Genomic DNA, 26,295 nt, shown 5'->3' with positions numbered 1-26,295 from the left:
AAATGATGCTCCTTCTATATGTTTCCAGAACAAACCTTCCAGAACAGAACTCTAAATGTGAAATGCAAATAACAAAGACAGTGCCCTCAGTGAGTTATACCCAAAAGAAATTAAGTAAGAACCCCACGAGAGAGCAATTTGTCTTTGATTCAGACTCCATGGAATTCCCTTGGTGATATCTCCTTGATAATTATCTTTGGTAGCTAACTCTGAAGGTTTTCCCTGCCTGTATAGCATCTTCTGTGAGCTTCAAGCTGTGGAATATATGTTTGGAGGAGACTTTTAATTCGCCCATCGATGCTAGGTGTCAAACTCAGGGCTTGTTGCAAGTTTGGCAATTAGCATCAAACCAGAGCCGAGTAAACCCTTGCTAGGTTTCCTTATTCCGTTATCAATATCCTCATGTGAATAGAAGGGAAACATAGTAACCAGGGTTGAGGTTGTGCAGAGATGTATCTTGGGTTTCATATTTTCTTCATTAATTTATGTATTTAATGGATATAATAATTCAGATTTGTGAGATGGACACAATGGGGGCATTGAATCAAATTGAACAAAGGTTAGATGTTCATTATGACTTGTCTTCTTTTATAGGGTCGATGCGGAGATACTCAGCCTGGAATAAGTTCTATCTGTGACAATTTCTTTGTAGTAACAAGGCGAGTTAAAGCCATCAGATACAAAATCACATAAGGGAAAAACCCCCTATGATGTTCATTTTCTGACCCCTAAACCAACCAAAGGGCCCCGGGGTGTCCAGAAAACAAAATAATTATGGAGCGAATCAACTTCATTTGCCTCTTTTTAGCATGCAAATCATAATTTGTCCATTGCATTTTTGGAACACATGCAGAGCAGTGAAGAGTTTTGTGCCCTCTCTTTACTGTAAATATTATTGCACCTCTTAACAAAAATGCAGTGGTCCAAGAGATAAAAGTAAACGATAAAATTACAGCTGCATTGCACTCCGTTCTCCCTTGATAAAATATAATATGATTGACGGATAATATCTCATTTAAGAATTAAACAACTACATAATTGTGATTAGTTGATAGAATGGGGCAGGAGGAAAACAAAAGAAAAGAGGGAAAAAGCAAGGCGACTGTAGAGAAAGCAAAAGGCCAAAAGTGGATGTCGAAGTTTTCAACACTGTAGGACCCAAATCGACCACATGACACATGGGTCATAATGACACGTGTCATTTCATTATTGGGTACGATCCGCTATAAAAGGCTAGCCAATTCTCCTAGTTTTGCACCAGAGCCCAAACCCAAAGATGTCTCCTACATACTTGCTAGTAGTGTTGCTTGGCCTGGTGGTTCTCACCGCCCCCTCACTAGCTGATTACCCTACGCATCCCCCATTCGAGAAGCCACCACCAGAGCATAAGCCCCCGGTGGAGAAGCCACCTCCTGAACACAAGCCTCCGGTGGAGAAGCCACCACCAGAGCATAAGCCTCCGGTGGAGAAGCCACCACCAGAGCACAAGCCTCCGGTGGAGAAGCCACCTCCTGAACACAAGCCTCCGGTGGAGAAGCCACCTCCTGAACACAAGCCTCCGGTGGAGAAGCCACCACCAGAGCATAAGCCTCCGGTGGAGAAGCCACCTCCTGAACACAAGCCTCCGGTGGAGAAGCCACCACCAGAGCATAAGCCTCCGGTGGAGAAGCCACCACCAGAGCATAAGCCTCCGGTGGAGAAGCCACCACCAGAGCATAAGCCTCCGGTGGAGAAGCCACCTCCTGAACACAAGCCTCCGGTGGAGAAGCCACCTCCTGAACACAAGCCTCCGGTGGAGAAGCCACCACCAGAGCATAAGCCTCCGGTGGAGAAGCCACCTCCTGAACACAAGCCTCCGGTGGAGAAGCCACCTCCTGAACACAAGCCTCCGGTGGAGAAGCCACCACCAGAGCATAAGCCTCCGGTGGAGAAGCCACCTCCTGAACACAAGCCTCCCGTGGAGAAGCCACCTCCTGAACACAAGCCTCCGGTGGAGAAGCCACCTCCTGAACACAAGCCTCCAATGGAGAAGCCACCTCCTGAACACAAGCCTCCAATGGAGAAGCCACCTCCTGAACACAAAGAGAAGCCACTCCCGGAACACAAGCCACCAACCCCAGTTGGCAAACCACCTAAGGGAGAGAAGCCACCACATTGTGGTCACAACCCTGGTCACCCTCCTGCTGAGAATGCTGAAGACTCATACAAGCCACCTCGGAAGATTAAGCCTCCTTCAACTCCAGCAGAGAAGCAACCAGGTCCTGGAAAGAAGCTGCCAACTCCTCCGCACAAGCCACCCCACAAACCTCCTACTCCCACCCATCCCAACTGAGTGACTTTGATCAGTATGAGTAGGATGTAAAATAAGAGCTGCTATGTACCCGTAATTTCCTTTCTTGTGACTCATATGCAGTGTTCTATATTTACTGACCTGTCACTTCTATGTCCTATTCCGGAATTTTGACGTAAGTTGCTCATAGTAAGTGTTTGCCCCTTGCTTATAGCTGATGAGCATTGAGACATACGTACGCTGTTAATGCTATTTATGTCGATAATATTTTGTGCTATCTACATTTAGCTTTCTTGAATATATCCAGTACTATCAATCACAACTGATTTTCCAAGGAGAGGTAGGTTTCTGAACAGCAAAATTGTGCCAACAAGTCCCATTGAGAAAAAAGAGAATGAAAATATAACTACAAGTATTCATAATCATGAATGCACCTTTATCCCCTCCAATGATGAAACTATCAAGCATTTGCATCCAAAAATAGAACAAGTATTGAGTTAGTGCTGTCTTAATCGCATTAAACAGATGTTAGCTTAATATTTAAACAGCAATTTATAATGAGACTAAAGGCAGAATTTGACTTTAAGTATGAAGACTTGTCCTTGATTGAAGTGGCTGGGCCCCACTAATATAGCCTAGTGATTGACTGTTCCAACTTTAAGTATGAAGACTTGTCCTTGATTAAAAGCATCGATATGTACATTCTCTTTTCTTCTTCACAATGACAGAAACAGCTTTCTTGGAGTAACAGGGAAGTGGGAAGTGGGAATTGGAAGACATGTTAGAGCCTTAGAGGATAAATTGCAACAGAAGGACCAGTAATAGTTGTGTTATGTGGACACAATCTTCTCAAATTTCAACCATTGAAATCAGCAAAGAAAACAATCTATTTTAGATCCTTGTTGAATTCCCAGAAAACTGAACATTTGCCAAGCCTTCCCTCTTATAGATACACTCACTCCATTTTTCAATTGATGCACTCTGCAGACAGGCACCATCTATCACATGAGTACTTCCAGAATTTAGATTGAAGTTCACCTGGTTATATATCAAGTTTAGTTGCAGATAGCATGAACCATAAGCACATGGTTGCTGATAATGTGACACAAACATGGTCCGAATTTAACATGACTGTCATCTGAACTAGTGCTAGTAATCCTTTATCACGATAAGGTTACTTTAAAGCCGGGAGAAAACTATAATGGTCAAATGCAAATGATATTGACTGTGCCCCACCTTAGCGTCACTGCTTACGCCACCCTCCGGCAGTGAATGAGATGAAGACACACTACTCTCCTAGTAAAGTAAAGCCACCGACACCAGATATTAAGCCACCATCTTATGTCCACCACGTGGATACACTCCTGAGCGTGAGAGTGGCACGTGCACCTCACAATTTGGGAAACGAACCTACCTTAGATCAGGAAAAGCACTATGAAGCAGTAGAATCTTTGTAGTTAAGTTCTCATTTTTTCCCAAAATGAGAAGAAATGTGGATCAGATTTCATCCACGATTCAGTCTCTTGAAGGATTTTGTTCAAATGGCTTTGTCCCTTGACATTAGTGGTAAAGCTCAGGGCAGGTTTGGCAACTGGCTCCAAACCAACATCACTAAAGTTCTGTTACCATTTTCTCAAATTTGAACCAGTTCATCTGGGAATGGACCTGAATAGTAGAAACCAGAGTTGACGTGATCCTTGAGCTCTCTGAGATAGAGCCAAATCAAATCAAGCCAAGATTAACATGGATCATTTGGTTCGTACCGCCACAAGTTAGCAGCCTAACATTGCTAAAACAACAGAATCTACTCAGTTGAAGGTAATTGTGGATTTCCCTATTTTGGTTCCGGAAAATGTGAGGAAAACATAACGAAAATAAAATAAAGAGAAAAACTTAAAAAAAGAAAAGAAAAAAGATATATATATATATATATATATATATATATATATATATATATATATATATATATATATATATATATAAATAAAAGATCAATAAATCATTTTTATATAATACTTAAAACTCATTTCATTTATATTATATTTTTAATATAAAGATTAAATAATTTTTAAATGTATAAATTATTAATTAATTTGAATTATATTTGATTTTTTATGATATTTTTTATAATACAATAAAATATAAAAATATTTTTTTTAATATTTATTTTCATTTTCTTAATACTTTCTGAAAACTAAACATTATCTAAATGAACAAGGCTAATGTCATGATGCAAAAAAGCTTATCACAAATTATTCAAAGTGATTTTGGTGCACTAAGGTCATACTCTTCCTTTGAGCATGCACGTGAAAATTAGTTAGCAGGACAGGGAATATAATTTTAGTCAAACCTATCAGTAGACCGCAAAGAAAAAAACAAGTTGCCAGGAAAGAAATTTCTAATACTTCACACATACATGAAGCACTTCACAGTAGATTTTGAAGGTATAATTGTTTGTGTATCTCATCTAGCAGTCAAGGATAAGGTCACTGTCTTAGGTGGGAAATTTAGAAACGCCAATGTCTACTTATCCAATTAATTTAACTGCAAAACAAGCTTTATAAGAAGATATTTCATGTCCCATATACCCACTTGTATGTGCTCTATGTCGGTTGCACTCTTAAAAGTCCTCCACCGAGATATAATACAGAAGCTTAAAGCTGGATGAAATCCCACTTAGAGATTAAACAAGTCTATGATTCTGTTTAGGTAAGAAAATCATGCAAAAGAAATTAAAAAGAGACAACATGGCTACAGAGAAAAGGAAAAGGCCAAAAGTTGTTATCACATTTCAATGGTCCATACCCACCCTTTCACTTTAGCATTTAAAAACCGGACTTAGGTGTCGCATAGTCAAATTGTCCGATTGTCCGAGTTTTCAAATTCAAGAAGGGAGAATTATGAACATGTGGTGGCCTAATTTGTACGGAATTTGGACAAACACATTATAAAAAAAGAAAAAAAAAAGGTTATCTCGATGTTGCTTTCCAAGTATACAATTCTCATGGATTTCATCAACATGCTTTCCAAAAAGGCAAAGCACCATATTTTCTTTAGCTAAAAGTTTCAAACTTTTAAAATTTAGATGTCCATATCTGTGGCGCCATGACTGAATACCATTAAAACAATGAGGCATTTTATATATGCGTAATACAACTAAGAGCAACTAAGTAAAAGAGAGAGTGAAAAGAAGGTGCAAACAATGATGTGATGTGGTTTGGCACAACCCCACCTAATTCGATAGCCTTAAGCTCATTCTAAATCTTGAGAAAATCTACTAGCAAATGTTTCAACTTGTACACCTAGTTTGAAATACATATCAATGAATCTTTACAATATTTACAAGTCAATTTCACTCACTTGAAAACACTCGCTCTCTAAGTTACAATAAAAATAATACAACAATGAGTACAAGAGCTAACTTTGATGAAATACAAAAAAAAAAATGCTAGGTTCTCATGGTACAATTAAGGGTGATGTATAAGTTTTAGAACAAATGTAGAAAAGGTGTAATAAAAACTTTCAAAGGATGATAGGATTGTTATTCAAGAATTAGAAGATTTATAAATGAAATGCATTATATTTAACTATATAGGTGGTTTTTGTACAAAATAGTCATTATAAACATATTTTTGGCCTATTGATTTACTACCTAGTTGATTAGATGACTAGCTATTAGGATTGCATATGATGTTGCAAAGTTAATTGATCAACTAGTCAATCAATGAGTAATTGATTGACTACATACTTAGTCAATTGTCATTTTCAAATCCTTTTATTTATGCACATCTCCAAGTAGGATCAAGAGACCATCCAAGGTAGAGAGCTAGAAAATATAAATTTTTGTGTGCTTTTTGGCTCTGTCCAAGCTTTGACTAAATATAAAAATTGTCTTTCAATATTGATGCTTTTAAAAGATACTTAGAAAAAGTTTGATTTTGATCATTTTAACCATTGAAATGGATTTCATCTAATTTTGTACTTTTGCGATCACTTATTAAAATGTTAGTTGGAAGAAAAGAAAAAGAGGCTTTGAAGTAAGACAATGTTTTGATAGGTCAAGTTTCTTAAAATAATGCATTGAATTAACTTAATTGCACCTTAATTTAGCTTTACATTAATTCCTAGAGACTATATTGCTTGAAATGATGTCATATCTTCATATTTGAATTTCAAAAGATATTTACATTTTACAACCTGCTAAACATGCGTTTAAAACAAAGGATTAAACAATAATGATTTTTTATTATCATAAAAGTAAGTTTTAAAAAAACCTAGGGTAACACAATGTGAATTCTTTGATATGAGCCAAAAATTTTGATTTTCCTTCATTGTTGGCTCTCCGTCTCATTTAATAAAAAGCTAGTTCTAGTTATATATCCATTTCTATATTTTTCCTCTCTATCTTCATATGATCTTCATAGGTTGACATTGCATGTTGGTAGATGCCATATTTCTTTGCAATTGGATGCCAACTCTCCATCCCAAAATTGACATAATCTCCAGTAGATGGCTGCCACATGCTTGACACATCATCCAACAAGAGAGTGCCACATGTTCTAGCCATTTTTATTCCAAAAAGGAACCCACATGTTACTACCCATGCCCAGAAAAGCCAAGAAAAAAAGTTCACTTCCAGCCTTGACAAGCTACAACCAGTAGTCGAACCTTGCTCCAAGTTTCATTCCTCTTTTCTACCTTGCGGAATTTGTGTGAAGATGGCTCTATATAAAGGAGGGAAGACTGATTAAAGATGTATGTAGAAATATGGAGTGGAGTAGAAGTAGTGTAGAAATGTAGGAATAAAGAGGAAGAATGTAGTCTTCCTCTAATGTTGTTGTAATTCTTCGTAAAAGTATCAATTTTCATTTTGGTTTCAAGAGTTTCTGTTTCTCAATTTCACCTTCACATTCTGAATCTAAGTAATGAGGAAGGCATGGTTGCTATATTTCTGCATAACGACACCTCATGTTTCTCCATTTTTTGAGACCAAGTCTAGGCTTGTTGAGGGCGAGGAGGGCGAGGAATAAACCCTCTTGGTGTCACCATGTTACCTCATTGCTTGAAAATGTCACTAATTAATGGGCAAGTAATGGTGTGGTGAGGAGCCTATCTCATAACCTGATCTAGGTTAGCTAAGGTAGTAAAGAGAGAACCAAGGGTATAAGTGTAACCGTGAGTGTGGCATCAGTCCAAGACATGGGTCACACTACATGCATGATGTCCTTATCATGTACTGCAAGACATTAACTCCCATTTTCTTTCTTTCAATGTAATTTGACTAATTTCTGTATGTTTTGCTTGATTTCTCAAATTTTAGCTCTGCCACCTTCAAGAATAAAAAAGAAAATACCAAAACAATTCCCTTTTGCTCCTTTGTTGAACTAGTTTTCAATCACTTTCTTGGAATTGGACCATCTAAATACTCATCACGTACTACAAATTTAATGTCCATACACTCAGGACTTGACATATCAACTAGAACACAATTTTGAGTTGCAAGTAATAAGCAAATTCAACATATCAGCCAATGAGTCATTTGATTGAAGATGATCTTATGTATGTTAAGAATAATTATTCTTTTACCATCTTAATAGATTTGATAAAATCTAGTTAATCCAACCTAGGTTTACACCCAAGAAAGGGAAGGGGAAAGAGAATTAGTGTTGGCTAATTACAACCAATTTTAACATTAATGAATGCAAATGACAATTCAAGTAGTAATAAGAAAAAGCAAACAAATAAGAAATCAAGAAATGAGAATTCAAACTCAATTTGTATAATGGTTTGACAAAATTTTGGCCTACATCCACTCTCCTCAAGGTTCAAACATAAGTTGAGAGTTCTGCTAATCTTCCAAGGCTTCAACCAAGTCTTAATTCCAAGGGACCTTTAACAACATTCAATCAAGAAATGTCTCACTTTTAATTTTTTTTCTTAAATTTACAATTTAAGGAAATGGGTTTTCCAAAATCTTAACAACAATTGAGGCTTAAGTAAGAAGTTTAGGATTGAAGTAGATGCATTAAGGAAATGTCAATTTAGATTCAATTGCACTCACAACCAAAGCCAAAACTCTTTTTAAAATGATGACAACTAGTCTTGTAGGTCAATCGATCGAGCTTCTAGCTGCCACTGCCAAAAAGAGCATTTCAACTAGGGATGATAGTTTTGTAGGCTACTCAAGTAACCCTGCCTAACCTGTCTCTATTAGGACAAGTATGAAATATAAAAATTGGGTATATGATAAGTTTGAGAATATTTTAAAAACCTGAACCAATGTTTGGGACGGGTATGGATTTTGTCACAACTCACCCCACCCCGCTCTAAATATTATCTTATGAAATTTATCCTTCAACTACTAGTAGAACACCAAAAAACTCCTATTATTTATAGGGATAATCATGCAACCATACACCACCAATAAAAAAATATAATTTTTAGAACTTTGCTTTTACTTCCCCTTATTTATACACTTCTCTCTTCACACTCGTACTAATTCCAATGGTTCCTTCTTTTTCTTTTTCTTTTCCTCTAATGCACCACCTAAAACACTATTTCTAGGATCAATACCACTTCTTCTTCCTCCTTTACACTAATTGAAAGACTTTGAAATCAATTCCATGTTGCTCTTGCTTTAACCTCAATGCCCAAAACTCCTGTACCATGACATCAAACTAGTCATAGGCCACATTGTTCTTATTGACCACTCAATTGTACCCATCGTTGGCATCTTCAAGCTTCTCCAATCTCCCTACCCTAAATATGTGTAATGCAATCATCTAAAGCATCACCTCGAAGTCTTTGTTCCAGAGTACAACTCAAGAAGAACACAAAAGCCTTTGAAGTAGTAGATTTGATGAAGTCTTGGTTCAAAGATTGGCCTTGAAAGGGATCAAAATTTGTAACTAATGTTGACCCATGTTCCTATTTGGTTTTGTTTGTTCTATTCTCTTGTGAAATCTTTAGATGATTTTTTTTTTTTTTTTTAGTATTTTGCATTAGTTTTCAATCATTTAAGTCATCTATAAGCTTAAAATTATTGATAGTTATGGTGTTAATTTGAACTTCCATACTATTTTTTCTTATTTGCTAGATTATTATAATCTCATTATTTTGCAACGAAAGAAGAATGCAATTAGGTGTGGTATCCACTCATTACCAATTAAGGTTAGGGCTTGAATCAATCATACCTGACCAAATTTGACAAAATGTACATCTAAGACAAGGAGAGGATGAGGTTATTAGTCATTTCGTTAACAAAGATGGGAACAAATCAACTTGCCCCAACACAAGTTTGGAATAAGGATGGGAAATAACTGTGTAATTGGGATGGGAATGGGATATGAGTGTCCTGTCCCAAACCCACCCCATTGTCCCTATTTTCAACCCCCTTAGCCACCTTGATTGGTTGATTGGTGGCCATTGCCAATTGGTGGCCACAACCAAATGGAGCATTAATTTCAACCCCCTTAGCCCCCGATGCATTTTGAATTAGTCTTGGTTTATGAATTTATAATATTAAATTAGTCAATTTTCGAATTTTTGAATTATTTTTAAATACCATTAAACTCATTAAAAAAATCTAAATAGTAAAATTTTCTCAATTTGGAAGCAATATGCTTAGTAAGAAATTCGTGTGCACAAAAAAATAAATATATAAATAAAAAAAATAAAAAATTATGGAGTTATTCCAAACCAATTTTGGTTCATTGATTTTTGGTATTTATTGTGTCTATTTTTGAGTTCCAAATTAATTTTTAAAGTTACTATTCTCATAAAAATCCATTGTATTAAATCTCACTTGATTTAAAGTTCATTTGTTTAGTAAAAAAATTTACAAAGTCATTTTATACAAAATTTGATTTTTGAATTTTAGCATTACTTGAATTGATTTTTGAGTTCCAAATTGTATTTTAAAATTTATTTGTTAACAAATTTAACATATTAATTTTACTTGATTTGAAGACTGTTTTCCAACAAAAATAAATAAATCAGAAAAGTAAAATTATGTGTAGAGGGGAAATAATAGTATTTTTTAAACCTATTTTTGTTTATAAATTTGTGACATTGATTATGTATTTGAGTTTTCAATTATTTTTTTTAAAAAAAAAGAACCATATCTCTTGCATGATTCAGAGTCTTCATAAAAAATTGTCCAAAAAAGAAAACACCAAAAATTTTTAATTATAAGTTATTTTAAAAATTAAGAAATTAATCCTACTCAAGCTTGATTTGATATTCCTTTGCCCATTGAGAAAAATTTTAAAATGTTAGAATAAATCCAGGAGAGTAGCTACACTTCGGATAGATCATATCTACTTATATGGGGAAATTATTTCTTTTCTATGACTTTTTTTTCTCAAAATAAAAAATCTTTCAATTTCTATATGTTTTTCTCAAAAACAACTTTTACTTTTCTCTTTGTTTTAAAAGTTACCCAAAATTAACTTTTACTATGTGTGCTCCTAACTTTTATTTTAAACGAAGGTTTAGAGACCTAAGGACCATAACGATTGCAGTTCAAATAGTACAGAAATAGAAAATCTCGTAAGGTCAAACAATCCAATGTGTTAAAAGGGTAAAATTAATGTTGATGCCTTTTGAAACAGGTAGAGTTAATAAATCAATCAAACATCATATCATGGTACCTATCTAGCGTAAGACATAAAATTTCCTTGCTTATGATTATACATACATGTTAGGACCCCCAATCTTAGTGAACTAACAGCTGGGCAACAAAAACAGAAGCTGGCTTCTCCAAAGCCATGATTCTTTCCCTGGTTGCAAAAGTGACCAGCAACAACAGCTCAGGCAGCTGATGCAAACAATTCAAGAAACATGACAAAATAACCATCAGCCTCAAGAAATCTGCTGGAGCACATCCATGGTGATAAAGTAGGCTATAATTAAACATTCCATTATATTAAACCACTGAAACAGAAGAATCCAAAAGATCAAATGTTCAAGATCACATTTAGGGAAAGAGAAAAATATGGCATACTATTCTCATTGATAATGATGGATATTTATATATAAATATGTTTTAGTTCTACTATAATTCAAACTCTATTTCCTATTGTAATTTAAACTAATAGTAAACTTAATTCAAATTCTATATTCTATTCTAATTCAATATATAATATAAATAAATACTAATATGTAAATTAAGGATAATATTAACTTTCTCTAATATGTCCCCACAAGATGGAGCTCCGATTGGAGATTTGAGAGAAAGAAAATAGATTACGATGTATTCGGCTTCCATGAAGGAAGGAAGCTCTCTTTGTTTCTCTGGAGGACAATCTCTTTGTTATTGTGAGGGTCAATCTCTTTGTTTTTGTAGAGGGCAGTCTCCTTGGATTTAGGAGATAAGTGAATTCGACTTGATGGTTGAAAGATTAGGTAAGAGTAATGAAATCTTTCTAAGCCGAATTTCCAAAAAAAAAAAAAAAAACTTTGAGGAACTTGTAAAAGAAAGTTTGTTGAAGGAAGAGTAGGATTAGGAGCCTTATTTAGCATCAAACTAAATAATGTTTTTGAAGCTAATGTAGTAGATGATATAGGAGGTAAAGAAGAAGGTAGAGTATAAGGCAGATCTCAAGTAGAGGTAATAGAATATGAGTATGTTTGTTTTCCTAAAACATGCAAGAAAACAATCAAATCTTTGAGGAAGCTTTTAAAGAAAGAAAGAGAGGTAGAGTTGAAGGTAATAAAGAGGTATATATTAAATTAAGGGAACTAATATTGGTAGAAAGCAAATGAGAAGAAAAATTATGGTAGATTTGAACCAGGAAAATTTCGAGCTCTTGGTTGTAAAGAGGTATTGAAATCAATATATTGCATTGGAGATAGTAAGGAAAGAGACATTGAAACTAGATATTGTATTGGAGACCATAGAAAATGAGGCATTGACAATACATAGGCATAACAAGGTCACTACCATTTGTGGTAGGGGTTGGGGGAGGCATGCGGTTAGGCCCCATGCCCTAAATTTGCTCTACGTTGAGACTAGGTTTAGGATTTGGAGGTTTTGATACCATATAGAGAAAGAAGAAGATAGAGAAAAATATGGTTTACTATTCTCATTGATAATGATGGATATTTATATACAAATATATTTGAGTTATACTATAATAATTCAAACTTTATTTCCTATTGTAATTCAAACTAATAGTAAACTTGATTCAAATTCTATATTATATTCTAATTTCAACTAATATATAATAAATAGATAAATACTAATATGTAAATTAAGGATAATATTAACTTTCTCTAATACCTTGAACATTTGCAAATTCAAAACAATAATCAATTCCCGGGATCATGATCCAATCAAGACAAGAACAAAACTAGATGGCACATCTCATTCAATGAAAATAGGATACGGCTTAAAGAAGGCATTCATGTACGTAAGCATCATTTGATCGGTTTTACCAAGTCTCATGGATTATTAACTTTGTTTAGAATGTCTTGTTAGATATTTTTCTTCTAATGTCCCACATAACACGTGTATGGCTTTAGTCTTTTATTTAAATGGAGTTATCTAATCTAATATCTAAAATTTTGATTATACAATTAGAGAAGTAGTTTCCTTTTTTTTTTTTTTACTCCTTACTTTGATGGGAAGTGGAGTGACGGTTTCTAAATTGTTGGCAGTTATCAAAAGGAAATGGATCCTCTCTCTACCCATTTAAGTAGCATTACACGGTTTCCATCATTTCGTGTGTGGAATGTAATTTTCATTTTAAGAAAAAGGGCTAAGAGAGAGAAACTTATATCCTGGAGAATTCTACATTTTTCAGATCAAGAATTAATTGAAAGAAATTGCTATTAATTCAAATATGTTATTTATGTTTGTGAAAATCATGATAGTCAAGATCTTGGAATTTATAAAGCATTAAGTTTAAAGTTTCATTTTATTTATTACATGTCTCCATTCCAAAATTTCTCAAGCTAGCATTAAACTTTTGACATTTTAAAAGACTAAAATAAGATGTTGAAGTTAGAGATACAAACCTTACTGACCAAGTAATCGACTACTATCATTTCACAAATAAATCTGCATCCATGTGACCATGTTTAAAGCGAATTTGCCAATTAGCTCAAACAAAACACACTGAGATACGTATTTATGCTGTTCTCAGCAATAGACACAGGAATTTTCACATTATGTACAATTTCGAACTTGTAGTTGTACCCTCAAACCACATGACATCCAAATGCAAATAACCTCCTTTTTTATTTTTTATTTTTATCTTTTTTCTCTGTCCGTAGAAGAACACAAGTTCGCCTGCTTACTTCCTCAATCCAACTCCCCAGCTGGGTCCACCCAAGGGGATTTCCTAACACAGACAAACAAAACTTGAAAAGAAGAAATAATTAAACTTCCAGAACTTTGATAACTCCATAGTTAATATTATATGTATTTCACATAGAAAAAAAAACATATTATTATTGATAAATCTCTTGATATCTTAATCAAATAGAACAAGTTTCTTGTAATATTCACCAGAGATGGCTAATTCCATCACATCCTGAGGGGTCAGAATTCCACCTCCTTCCAAAAACAAGGTCAACAGATTCTTCGAAAACCCGCTTACTAAGGCCACCCCGTTCTCTGTGGCCATCACTGGAGTCGCTGATGAGTTTCTAAGGTTCCAAAACACCATCTCCCGAACTTTTCCATATCCTTTGTCCTGGAATTTCCGCTGTATCACTTCATAATCTGTCTCCCACTTCTGAGATGCCTTCTGACTCTCATCAATTTCCTCCATATCATAGTCATATTCACAATAGTTATACCTCCCACAAGCTTCATCAAACTCCATATCAGTGAAAACGAAAACCCTCTTTATCACTTGATCTTCACTCAGATTTCCCTCCACTGCTACTTGTAAGATTCTGTCAAAAACTTTCTGAAAATCAGTGTTCGCACCCCATTCCATCACCCTCACAAATTCAGTCTTGGATACAAGGCTGTCTCTTGGGATCTTGTGAAGCTCAGGACTTGCACTGAAAGTAATTACATTGCCTTTCCATGGATCTTCACTGAGCTCTGAAACTAACAGCCCCAGAGCCACACACACCTCCATTGGAGTTCCACTCATACTTCCTGATACGTCACATACTGCAATGCAAGTTGTGAGCCTCCCTTTCTTTGATAAATCTACCACCATTCTCGCCCACTGAAGCTCTGCAACTTTCTCGCCATCCTCCTCATTCAATGAAGCTATAATCTCATGGGGAAGTAATGCACCAGCTGCAATCTTAGCCTTCCCAGTTTGCACTTTCTCAAGATACTCACCAAACCGCTCTGTATCATGCTTTGAGAAGAGGCTCTTGTATGATTTCATGGCCACTGAAGCCACACGGTTGTAGGGAGGTGATCCCCACTGGTTCGAACACATGAAAACCTCTGGCAACTCCAGGGCCTTACGTAATGGAACAAGTACTTGTTTTCTCAACCTATCCCTGACTCTATAAACATAGTGAGCCTCCTCAATTCCTTGGTATTCTGGATATTCCTCGCGAGAATAAACCTTTCGAGCAATATTTTCACATATCAAGGTGGATTTATCATAAGAAGAATCAATTGTGGGACACCATTTGGATGCGAGACTAATCTTGTAAAGCTCACCGGAGTTTAAATACTGAATATCAGATTTCAGAAGCTCAGCAAATAAATCTGAAATCTGATCATGTAAGAACTGATAATTAGAATCAGTAGAATACCTGTGCAGGGCTCTTTTGGCAAGAGCAAGCTCTCTCTCCTTTCTCAGTACCCTAGCCTTTTCTTTATCCACAAATTCTTCCACCATATACTCCACATCCTTCTCTTCCACAGGAAATTCAACTCCAGGCCTATTTTCTCGCTTGAATATTGAGTTCCTTTTCCGGGAATTTTTCTTCCTTCCCTTTCGATCCAACCAGTCTTTCTTTTTTATTCTTCGAATTTCAGGGCCCTCCAGAAGCCGGTAGAGAATCTCGAGAAAATCCTTGAAATAACCGAAGTTGGCCAACACCCTAGCATTGCAGGCTAGGGTTTTGGGGTGGTGGTCGTGGAGCCAGAGAACCGCCGTGTAGAAACCCTCTTTGTCCGCTTTTCGGTGCCTCTCACCCCTCTCAAGTTGCATATCAGTTTTAACGTCGTCAGCGGATTGAATTCCCAAGCCAACTCCAACCGTCGGATCAGATCATCAGACGGCGTATCGGGAACCACATGGAAGAAGAAGTCCAAGCACGGGTTCCCGGAAGACAAAAAGGTCGGAGACTTGTTTTCCGTTAAGCCCATCAGCGGTTTCCCGGGATGATGAAGATTGTGGGCTTGGGAATCCAAACAATCCATAGCAGTATCCCCACTGACAGAGCACTTCTCCAGGGATTCCAGTGGCGGTTTTTCAGAAAGCTCCAGGTTACTGGTGCGGACGATCAGGGAATCCGTTAGAATGTCCCCATCTTCAAAGACAGTGCTGGCGGGAGAAGTAGGATGGCGGAGAGCCGGCGGGCCAAGCAGCTTAGCAGTACTAGCCATGGTGTGTGGAATGGCATAAGAATCTTCTCCTTCTGCTTCTTCTCCTTCTACAATATGGAAAGGTAGTGCCAAGTGGCTCCGCCTCTCAAGTGAGACGTGTAGAAGACCAAGTTATAATTTTATAATTAGAGAAAAGTTAGCGATAAATGTGTTTGCTTGACTTCCAAGTTATCTTCCCCTCATAGATAACCTTTTGGGCCACTCTAAAATCGATGTTTTCAAACCAGGGGTTTTATTTGGGCCCACAAATGGGTTTATCTTGGCCCAAAGCATTACTATTGTGGGATAATGCATGAGTAGTGAGCCACTGTAAATATGATATCAAATCAAATTCCGATTATTTCTTTTTTGTGAATTCTTGGCTTACAAGATACCTGGACTAAGGGTCTCCAAAAAGCCCGCGGCCCGCTTTAGGTCCGGCCCGACCCGACGAGCTAAAGCCCGGCCCAAGCCTGCCAAGCCCGAGCCCCTTTTTGGGCGGGCTGGGCCGCGGGCCTAATTTTAGGCCTGGCCCGTAGGCCCGCCCTTAGGCCCACCCCTTTAAAAAAAACTACAAAAATAAAAAATATTAAAAAAATATTCATTTCAAAATTTTATTCATGTATAATTACATTTGAAAATGTGGGAAAAATTTACATCACTACAAAATAAATACATCCCAACTAGGTTGGCACCTATTTATTTGTCAATCATCTGTATTTTTCAACCACAAAAAATAAAAATAAAAATATAATATACATTTAGTCATTATTTTCTGGCGGTGATGGCGAACTATCATGCATCTATGAAGATCTTGATAATTTTAAAGATTCCATATCGGCAAGCATCTTTATTTCTCGAATGGAATCGTACATCCTTTTATCTGCTATTTCTCAATCTTTCACACATATCCCTGCTTCAATAACATCTGACGCTAAGTTGCATCGTTTTTTACTAACTACTCTTCCACTTGCACTAAAAGCAGCGTCTGATGCAACTGTACTCACAGGAACTGTTAGTACATCACGAGCAATTATAGAAAGCATAGGATATTTGTGTTAATGTGATTTTCACCATATTAAAATATCATAATCTTCTTGATTTTCAAATGAAATTATATCAGTATTTGTTGTCTTTTTTCGACTTTTCAACATTTCTAGAGCTCCTTTATAAAAAGATGAGGAGTTTGTAGATGTAGGTGGTAATTTAATAGTATTAATATCATTACCATATTTTTCTTTATAATAGTTATATAAATTATATAATAATGAATTTATTTCATTTTTAATTTCTTCAATTTTTATTTGGTCATTAAAATAAATAATTGTTAACCATTCATCCAAAGCTTCAAATTTCAATCTAGGGTCCACAATTAAAGCAATATAAAAAATTAAAGGTATTTCTCCCCAATATTTTCTAAATTTTTCTATCATTGCAAATATTGTATCATTAAATATTTCAAAACTTAAATATTTTTGAAGTACAAGAAAAATATTAGTTATTTGCGTAATAACTCGATTTGAAGTTGGATAATATACACCACAAAAAATGTTTGTTGAAGTATCAAAAATTTCAAAAAGATCTCTTAAAAGATCCGCAATATGCCAATCATAATCATTTAATGCATAAAAATCTGCTTCACAATCATTGTTAATTAATTGTATTTCATATAATTCGACTACTTTTCTATATTTTATAATATTTTGTAAAAGTTTATATGTGGAATTCCATCTAATGGCCATATCCAAATTTATATTTTTTCTTTTCATATTTAACATTTTGCAACAATAAAAAAATAATTCATGTTTTGCTTGAGAACTATTAATACTATATGCAATGCTTCTAATTTTTTCCAATGTACTATCAACATTTTTTAATTCATCCTTTACAATTAAATTTAAAATATGTGCACAACAACGCACATGAAATATTTTAGCATGATCTTCTTTTACTTGCCAATATAGTTTTAGTCTATATATTGCTGCATCATTATTAACAACATTATCTAATGTTATTGTCAATATTTTATCACGAATACCTAAATCTATAATTTCATCATTTATTAAAGATGCTATATTTTTACCACTATGTGGAGCATTTATTAATTTAAATGAAATTATTCTTTTATTTAATTTCTATTCATTATCAATGTAGTGAGCAGTTATACATAAAAAAACCAGTGTAAGTTAAAGATGTCCAAATATCAGATGTTAAACAGATATTTCCTTCAAAATTTGCAAAAAAAAAAAAATTAATTTCTTTTTGTGTATAAATTTTTTTCATAATATCTCTTTTAACTGTATTTCCAGACCAACCTTTAAATTGAGGATTAATACCTTGTTGAATTGTTCCTGCAAAATCATGAGTTTCCATCATGTTGAAAGGTTGTTCTGCTCTTATTATATAATCAATCATTTCTTCACGATAGTTAGATTCATCATAAGAAAATGTTTTTAAATTTCCACTTTCATTTTTACCTAATTGCATATAATTTCTAATATCTACATTATTTTTAGTTTTACAATTTTCATGATGTCTTTTTAAATGACTTGTGTCTGCATTTGAGCCACCAGTAAGAAATTTATTACAAATTTTACATTTTGTTTTTATTTCTTTTTTATTATTTTCTAAAATTATTTCTATTCTATCAAAAAAATTCCATATATTTGAAGTAAATTTTTTGTTTGATGATATTTCATCACATGGACTAGATGAAGAAGCACTTGTCATATTATAATTATTGATAAAATATTATGCCAAAAATAATAAAGTAATAAATATAAAAAAAATGTAACAAAAAAATAAAGTAGTAAGGGTGAAGTATGTTACTCAATTAGAGAACCGATGCAGAAATTCCTAGCAAATTTGAACTCTTTGAGCCACCAATGCTTGTTTTGCACCACCAACAATATTTTATAATTTGAGGGAAAAATAAAAGAATTTGAAATATTGTAGAATGTGAGATAAATAGAGAGAGAAATAGAGAGAATTTGATGAAAAAATGAAAAGGAAGAAAATATATTTATAGGAAGGTTATAAAAAAAAAAAATCAAAATAATTGGCCATGTGACCGTTGAAGGCTTAGCTCCAACGGTCACATGGGCTGGAGCCTTTAATTTTTTTTTTTAAAATAATATACTTTATTTTTTATATACATATAGTTTAGTTGGTCAGAGCCTTAAGGTTTAAGCATGAGGGGAGGGGTTCGAATCCCCCCCTCTCCCTTCCATTGGTTTCATTTTGGCTTAAATAAAAAAGTTTGCCAACCCGGCCCGGCCCGGCCCGCCAACCCGCGGGCTCATAGGCCGAGCCGCGGGCCTAGCATTTTTGCATGGCCCGGCCCGTTGACCAGTCAACGGGCCCACCCGGCCCGCCCGTTGAAGACCCCTAAGATTCAACTTAATTTTGTGTTTAGAATCCAGGAATCCAGGGGTGCGAATGAGAAACAAAAGAAATTACGGAGTTTTAAAAAACAATTTTCTATTTAAATTTTTTTATTATTGTGATCTATTTCTAGTTTTAAAAAATAAAATAAAATAGAGAACAATTTTTAGGTAATAAATAAAAGTTTTTTTCACTGGTTTTAAAAAAGAAAAAAAAATGCACACTATTATTTCTCTTTTACATAAGATTATTATTTTTAATTTTTTTCCCTAAACAAATTAACTCCAAATTAAACCACATTTAGTACATTGCATTTGTTAACAAATTTATTAATTTTAAAAATAATTTAAAACTTAAATAATAAACTCATTAATACCATAAATTTATAAATATAATAAAATATTTTTTAATATGTAATAAATAGTATATTTTATGTTAAAAATATAATTTATAATTTTGTTATAATATTACTATTTACGTTTGACTAAAAGCTATATATTTTTTAATTTAATTTTAATTACAAAATTATTTTTATTTTCAATAAAACTTCAATTTAATTTAATTAATTAATATGATATAAATTGAATTTAAAATGTTTTTACAAAATCAAAACAATTTTGTTTAAAAAAAACAATTTATTAAAACAAGTCATTTTGTTCTTTTTTTTTAATAAAAAAAATCCTTTTATTTTTAAAATCCTTTTATAAAAACAACTTGCCAAATATCCTTATTTTTATAAAACATTACTGAGAAAAAAAACATAAGAAATCATGATAAAAATAAAAATAAAAATAAAAATAAAAATAAAAAATTAATTAAAGTACTTATTTGATTTGTATTAAAAATGAATATTAAAATTATTTTTATTTTATAGTAATTTTTGCTTCACTATAATAGAAAATTTATTTCATAGTTTTAAAAAATATATTTATCTTTAACTCATGCATAATTATAGATTTAATTTGTATTTTTTAATAATACTTAACTTGAATTTCATTTCATATTATCATAAATTAAATTTATAAAAATTTTATAAAATAAAAGTAAGACATTGTTTTTAAAAACAATACAAATTCTTTTATCTAAACAATTTTTTTATTTTTTATTTTAAAATTTTATTTTTTAAAACATCTTACCAAATACTCCTATTTTTCAAAAAATCTAAAAAACTGTTATTTATTCTATATTTTAAAAGCAATTTATAAAAACAATTTTTAAAAAACATTGTGAAACAGGCCCTATATATTTTGAGGATTTTAGAGAATTTGTTGATAAAATTTTAAAGTTTTCAATTTCCTTATAGAAATAGTGAATTCACAATATTCATGTTTTTAAGGTGAGCATAGACCTTTTTTCCCCACTTTTGTATTAATAAAATGAAAAGGAGTTTAGTATAGGGTCTTTATTTGGGGAGTTTCTATTTTGGCCTAAAATATTACTATTACGGGAAGAAGCATAACTTGTAGTTGGTTTTGATGGTGTTTTTAAAATGCACTTTAGTGTAAAAAAATGTTTTTAAAATAAAATTTAAGCCCCTATTTGGCCATGTTGTTTTTACACGTTTATTTAGTATTTTATCAAAATAAAGGTGTCTAGCTAGTTATTTTTAAAATCAGTTTTAAAAAATAAAAAATAAAAAACTTTCTTCAGATAAATTGTTTTTTTTAAAAAAAAATATACTTTGATTTTATAGAAAGAATTATAAATTCAAATTATATAATACTTATTAAATTAATTCAAGTCTTATTAAAAATGAAAATTAGTTTTATAATTACAAATAAATTAAACAATAAATCCATGAGGTGTTGTATCAAAGAAGTGAAACAAAAAAATATAAGTATTGACTAAAGTATGTCATTTGGAAGAAGGTTGCATCTAAGTCAAATATAATTATGTACTTATTTTTCATATTTAGTAGATTTGATATGTGGCCGATTATAACTAAGGTTTTTACATAGGTTTTTTATTATGTAATTAATTTTTAAACAATTAATGCATATCATTATGAAAATTTTTTATTATGTAATTAATTTTTAAACAATTAATGCATATCATTATGAAAACTATTTTCAAAAATAGTTATCTTGCCTTTTCTAAAACAAAAGTCTATTTAAGGACTTCAAATGTTCTCAAATAATTTTCTCTATTTTTAAATATTTCTTAAAAATGTTTTTTATTTGTAATGCTTGTTTTTATTTGTAATGCTTTAGTTTGAATCATTTTTCATATTTGTAAATTTATTTTTAAAATAGCCCTCCTTAAAAGAAGAGAAAATAACCATGATATTAAAAAAAAAAAAAAATCCTATTTTCATTATAAGTTTTAAAAATAATCATGTTTTCAAAATAAATTATTAAAAAACTGTTATTTATAAAATAAAAAATTAAAATTTAAAAGTAAACTTGTTTTGACTTTGAAAAAAAAAACTGAATTTAAAACAGTTCTCAATCAAGCTCATATATATACCAAATGAGATCTTTGGTGTTTCTAGGGCTTCTTGTTCATGTTTATAACTTTGGGTTCTATTGGAGGACATCTTCGTCATTCTGAGTTCTCCTTCTCTCACCAGAATTTTCGAGGAAGAATCATTCTTGCATTAAATCTAGATTGTAATGAGTGATTTTTTAAGAATGTTGTTTAATAATTATTTTCAAAAAGGATTTTCTGTTTTTTAGAATAAAAGAATTAAAAAATACATTTGATAACTAAAAATTTATTTATTTTTTATTTTTTATTCTAAAAAATACAAATCAAAATATTACCAAACATCTTTTAGTTGTTTTCAATTACTTTCACTTATTTTTTAAGAGTTGTTTTAAAAAAATAATTATATAATAAAGATAAAACTTTAAATATAAAAATTATTTTTAAAATATTAAAAATAAGTTAAAGAGATGTCAAATTATCAAACATATTTTTTGTTTTATAAAATATTATATAATATTTTTTAAAAACTATTTTTAAAAATAGTTATCAGACCAAAAGTTATGTTTTTTTAGTACTTTTTATTGAAAATAATTTATTTTAAGAATTTAGATTTTTTTTTATGACTTATTATAAATTTTTTACTAAATAAAAAAAGTTAAAATATATAATTTTTTTAAAATAAAAAATAATATATTGATTTTTTTTATTTTTTAATATTTAATAACAATAAAATACTATAAAAAAAATCTAATACTTAACAGTAAACTTCTATTTAGAATTAAATAAAAAAATAAATACAACCTTAATTTCCGATTTCCATTTTGGGGTCCACCGGCACTGAAAACAAAATATCTACGAGGTGAACTCGACATAAATCTGTTGTACACATGCATAGCTGTCATAGTTATCTCTTCCACGGATCTCATAAATGTGCACGTGTTCTTTTTGTGAGTCCCATCAAATAGTACTTCTGATGGACCTCCAATTCCGCATAGTGTTTTTAAGCATAAATCAGTTGGTATATTGCCCACCAAAATTAGATCAGACTTATTTGTATGATAGTATTGTTTAATTTTAATCAACTATCACCAAACACTTCCTGAATCAGACAGAAAAAAGAATGTTCCAGATGAGGATTGAAATCCAAACCAGACAGCGTTGGCTAAATGGAGAAGCGAAGCTGAAATATCCAAATCCTGAGGCGTTAACAAATGAAGATTGAAACCTTGGGAACTCAGATTAGGATCAGGCAGCAAGGTACCCTGCTGCTAATGGAGGCTAGCTAATAGCATAACTTGGTTTCCAAGTAACAAATCAGTGCTCTGTGTTGCAGTAAATCTTATCTATTTCTATAAAGGTCAACATCCAATTTTCTCCCTTTTCTTACTTTTGTCAAAACAAATCTATAATAGTCAAGTGCAGTCGATATTGACTATTCGGTGATTTGTCTCACCTGATCGTCACTGCCTACGGCAGCCTCTGGCAGTGAATGATTAAGACACACTAGTCTACTGAGAGTTCAAAGCTACCGACACCAGAGCTCAAGGCGCCACGTACCTTATGTCCACCACCTGGACCCTCTGAGGTGGAGAGTTCTCAAGGTTGGCAGAGACTGATCCTCTAACTCCAAATAGAAGCAACTAGAGAAGTGTCTGCCCGGCCCGCTGCATCACACAAGCAGCACCACCCCCAGACCTCGGTGGTCCAGCCAGCCATCTTAATGGGGCTACATAAAATGAGTAATGAGTATAAATTAATAAGAGCTGTCTTGTACCATTCTATCTCTTCTTGTGAGTCGGTGTTCAATCGATCAATTAAAACTGCTGCTTATGCATGTTGATTATAAGATGCTGTTGCAGCCAAATGAAATGACTTTCATCCTTAGCGCATTTGCCCACGAAATAAGAAAACCTTAATATGTTTACATATAAAGGAAAAAAATAATCTCATGTACAATTTAAATTTGGAAAACCAAAGAACCATAATTCATGGAGTCAATTAATAGAACCTTTGTAGTTATGTTCTAATTTGTCCCCAGAATGAGAAGAAACAGGGATTTTCATCTCCATTTCTTCTCTTTAAGCTGTTGCAGTTGTTCATTTGGGGTTTGTTCATTGACATTAGAGGTAAAACTCATGGCTGGTTTGGCAACTAGCTCAAAACCAAGCAAAACCGAGTTAATACACTGGATCCGTTGTCATTTTCTTAAACTTGAACCAGTTCATGTGGGAATAGAATTGATGAATAACAGACACCAGAGTGAAGTTGTGTGGGCAGTGTGTTTTGGGTTTCATTGATCTTGTTTCTTCTGCATTCAATGCATTATAAGCTATTGACCCAAACCAATATTAATCCAGTACTGAGTCTTCTTTAAGCAGACCAGCACTGGTGATCCTGATTCTCTCTGAGATAGATAGAGTCGGACAAAATCAACCCAAGATTAAGATGGATCCTTGGGTCCATACCACCCCAAGTTAGCAGCCTATTTGACAGGACGTTGCTAAAATAATAGAGCTTCAATAGGACTTCAGTTCAAGGTGATTGTGGATTGAATAAGCAAATAAAGCACATGCCCATCCATATGCGGAGCAATTAACATCATAAAATCAATCAAAATGATTTGGCGCATTCAAGACATACTCTTCTTTAGAGCATGCACACGAAAATTTATCATGGCATGGGAGTATAACTTGAGGCCCAAGCCTAGACAAAAGAAGATGATGTTGCCTATAGTGCATTTCTAACACTTCACACACACATGAAACATTTCATCATACAGTAGATTTTGAAGGGCGGATAGATTATACAATGTGTTATTGTTTGGTATATCTAATCTAGCAATCGTGGAGGTAAACATCAATTGTGAGAAATGGAGAAACGCCAGTGTCTACATATGGAATTTTAACCACAAAACAAGCTACATACAATGTGCCAATACTATAATATAAAAATCATGTGAATCTTTGGAAAAAGAATAGTGTTATGTCCCCTATACTACTGCATGCATGTGTTAAATGTCGTCTGCACTCTTAAAAGTCCTCCACTAACTATAATAAATTTGCTTAAAGCTATACTAATCCCATTTCGAGATTAGACTGCTCAATAATTGTGTCTAACTAAGAAAAATATCCAAAGGAAAAAAGCTATACGGCAGTAGAGAGAGCCAAAGGCCAAAAGTTGTGATCATACTTCAATGGTCGATACCTAATCTTTCACTTTAGAACCCGGAGTCAGGAGACGCTTCTCGAATTGTCCAAGTTTTCAAATCCGGTAGGCCCAAATCGACCCCATCACTTTATGTGTCACCATGACACTTGTCGTTCGGGCATAGGGCCCAACTAATATAAAAGGCCACCCAGGATTCTAGTTCTACACCATCTGAGCCAAACTCAAAGATGTCTTCCACATACTTGTTAGTGTTGTTGCTTGGAGTGGTGGTTCTCACCACTTCTTCACTCGCTGATTACCCCAAGCGCCCCCCAGTTGAGAAGCCACCGACTGAGCACAAACCACCAACACCAATTGGTAAACCTCCCGGCGTAGTGAAACCACCCCCAAAACACAGGCCACCCCCAGGACACGGGCCACCAACGTCAGTTGGCAAACCTCCCGAAGAAGAGGAGCCACTCTCAGGACACAAGCCACCAACCCCAGTTGGCAAACCACCTAAGGGTCATAAGCCTGGCCATCCTCCTGTAGAGAATGCTGAAGAAGACTCACACAAGATGCCTCCAAAGATGATGCCTCCAAAGATAAAGCCTCCTCCAACGAAGAAGCCACCACACAAACCTCCATCTCCAGGCTACCCCAACTGAGTGACTTTGATCAATAAGAGTCGTATGTAGGAATAAGATCCTATCTCTAGTGACTGGTACGTGTACAGTACTGTTCTGTGTATAAATCAGTCACTGCTATTATCAAGAAATGTTGATGCGACTGTCACTCCTTGTAGTATCTAGTACTTGCTTGTGATGCGTATTGAAAACAAGGTTTAATGTATTCATACAGCGAATATCGAGTGCTATAAATAGTGCTACTGCTACCTATATAATCTAGACTTCCTGCAGCTACTGGACTATATAAACAAAAATATGTTGACAGTACACATAAATTTCACGTGGAGATTCTCACCATTAAGATTTTATCTCCTCTGCTGGTGATAAAAACAGGGAATTCAGAGGTCTTGCTCGTCCAAATTTAGATGCCCACGAAATGAAATTAACAATTTCATTATCACATTAAGCAAATAAAAGCTTTGTCTTGAACTGTAATGTCTGATAAAGTTTAATGGCATTTTCTGATTTTAAGGCGTGGAAGCTTGTCATTGGACCACGATGTTGGGGCACTGTTAAAGGAGCCTAACAATCTAGGGTTACAAGCTTGTGAGACCACGGATGTTTCTAAGAAAAAATAATAAAAAAAAAAGATAAGAAAAAATTATTAAAGTTTTATTTTGTGTAGTTCTATATGGGAAAGAAGGAAGAAATAATTAAATTCTTGAAAATTATATTTTCCCAAATTTTTCCTGTTTTAATATTTTCCCCTTTTCATATATATATATGTACTTGTAATTGTCCTCCAATTAAAAGATCTTGATGGATATTAAAAAAACCAAAAGGTGAAGAAGCCTGTAAAGAGGGAATGATATTACCTTGCCAATGACTCATGATTCTTATGGTCT

The 26,295-nt window shown here is 33.6% G+C and overlaps 3 protein-coding genes across 3 annotated transcripts; 2 read left to right on the top strand and 1 right to left on the bottom strand.

The window, feature by feature from the left end:
- The first annotated feature begins 1,266 nt into the window (after positions 1 to 1,266).
- LOC117914901 (early nodulin-75-like) lies at positions 1,267 to 2,588 on the top strand. The gene has a single exon (XM_034830419.1). It carries the CDS (start codon positions 1,277 to 1,279, stop codon positions 2,330 to 2,332), a length of 1,056 nt encoding a protein of 351 aa, XP_034686310.1. The 5' UTR covers positions 1,267 to 1,276; the 3' UTR covers positions 2,333 to 2,588.
- Positions 2,589 to 13,767: 11,179 nt separating this feature from the next.
- On the bottom strand, positions 13,768 to 15,824 carry LOC117914522. The gene is given in 2 exon segments (XM_034829873.1): positions 13,768 to 15,398; positions 15,401 to 15,824. Coding segments are annotated over 2 exon segments (2,055 nt in total).
- Positions 15,825 to 25,009: 9,185 nt separating this feature from the next.
- On the top strand, positions 25,010 to 25,429 carry LOC117914520 (proline-rich extensin-like protein EPR1). Its single transcript, XM_034829871.1, has one exon. The coding sequence runs from the start codon at positions 25,010 to 25,012 to the stop codon at positions 25,427 to 25,429; it is 420 nt and encodes a 139-aa protein (XP_034685762.1).
- Positions 25,430 to 26,295: the final 866 nt, after the last annotated feature.

Source organism: Vitis riparia, chromosome 5 (assembly GCF_004353265.1).
Source record: "Vitis riparia cultivar Riparia Gloire de Montpellier isolate 1030 chromosome 5, EGFV_Vit.rip_1.0, whole genome shotgun sequence".
NCBI lineage: Eukaryota > Viridiplantae > Streptophyta > Magnoliopsida > Vitales > Vitaceae > Vitis > Vitis riparia.
This window is presented reverse-complemented; position numbering and strand designations above follow the sequence as displayed.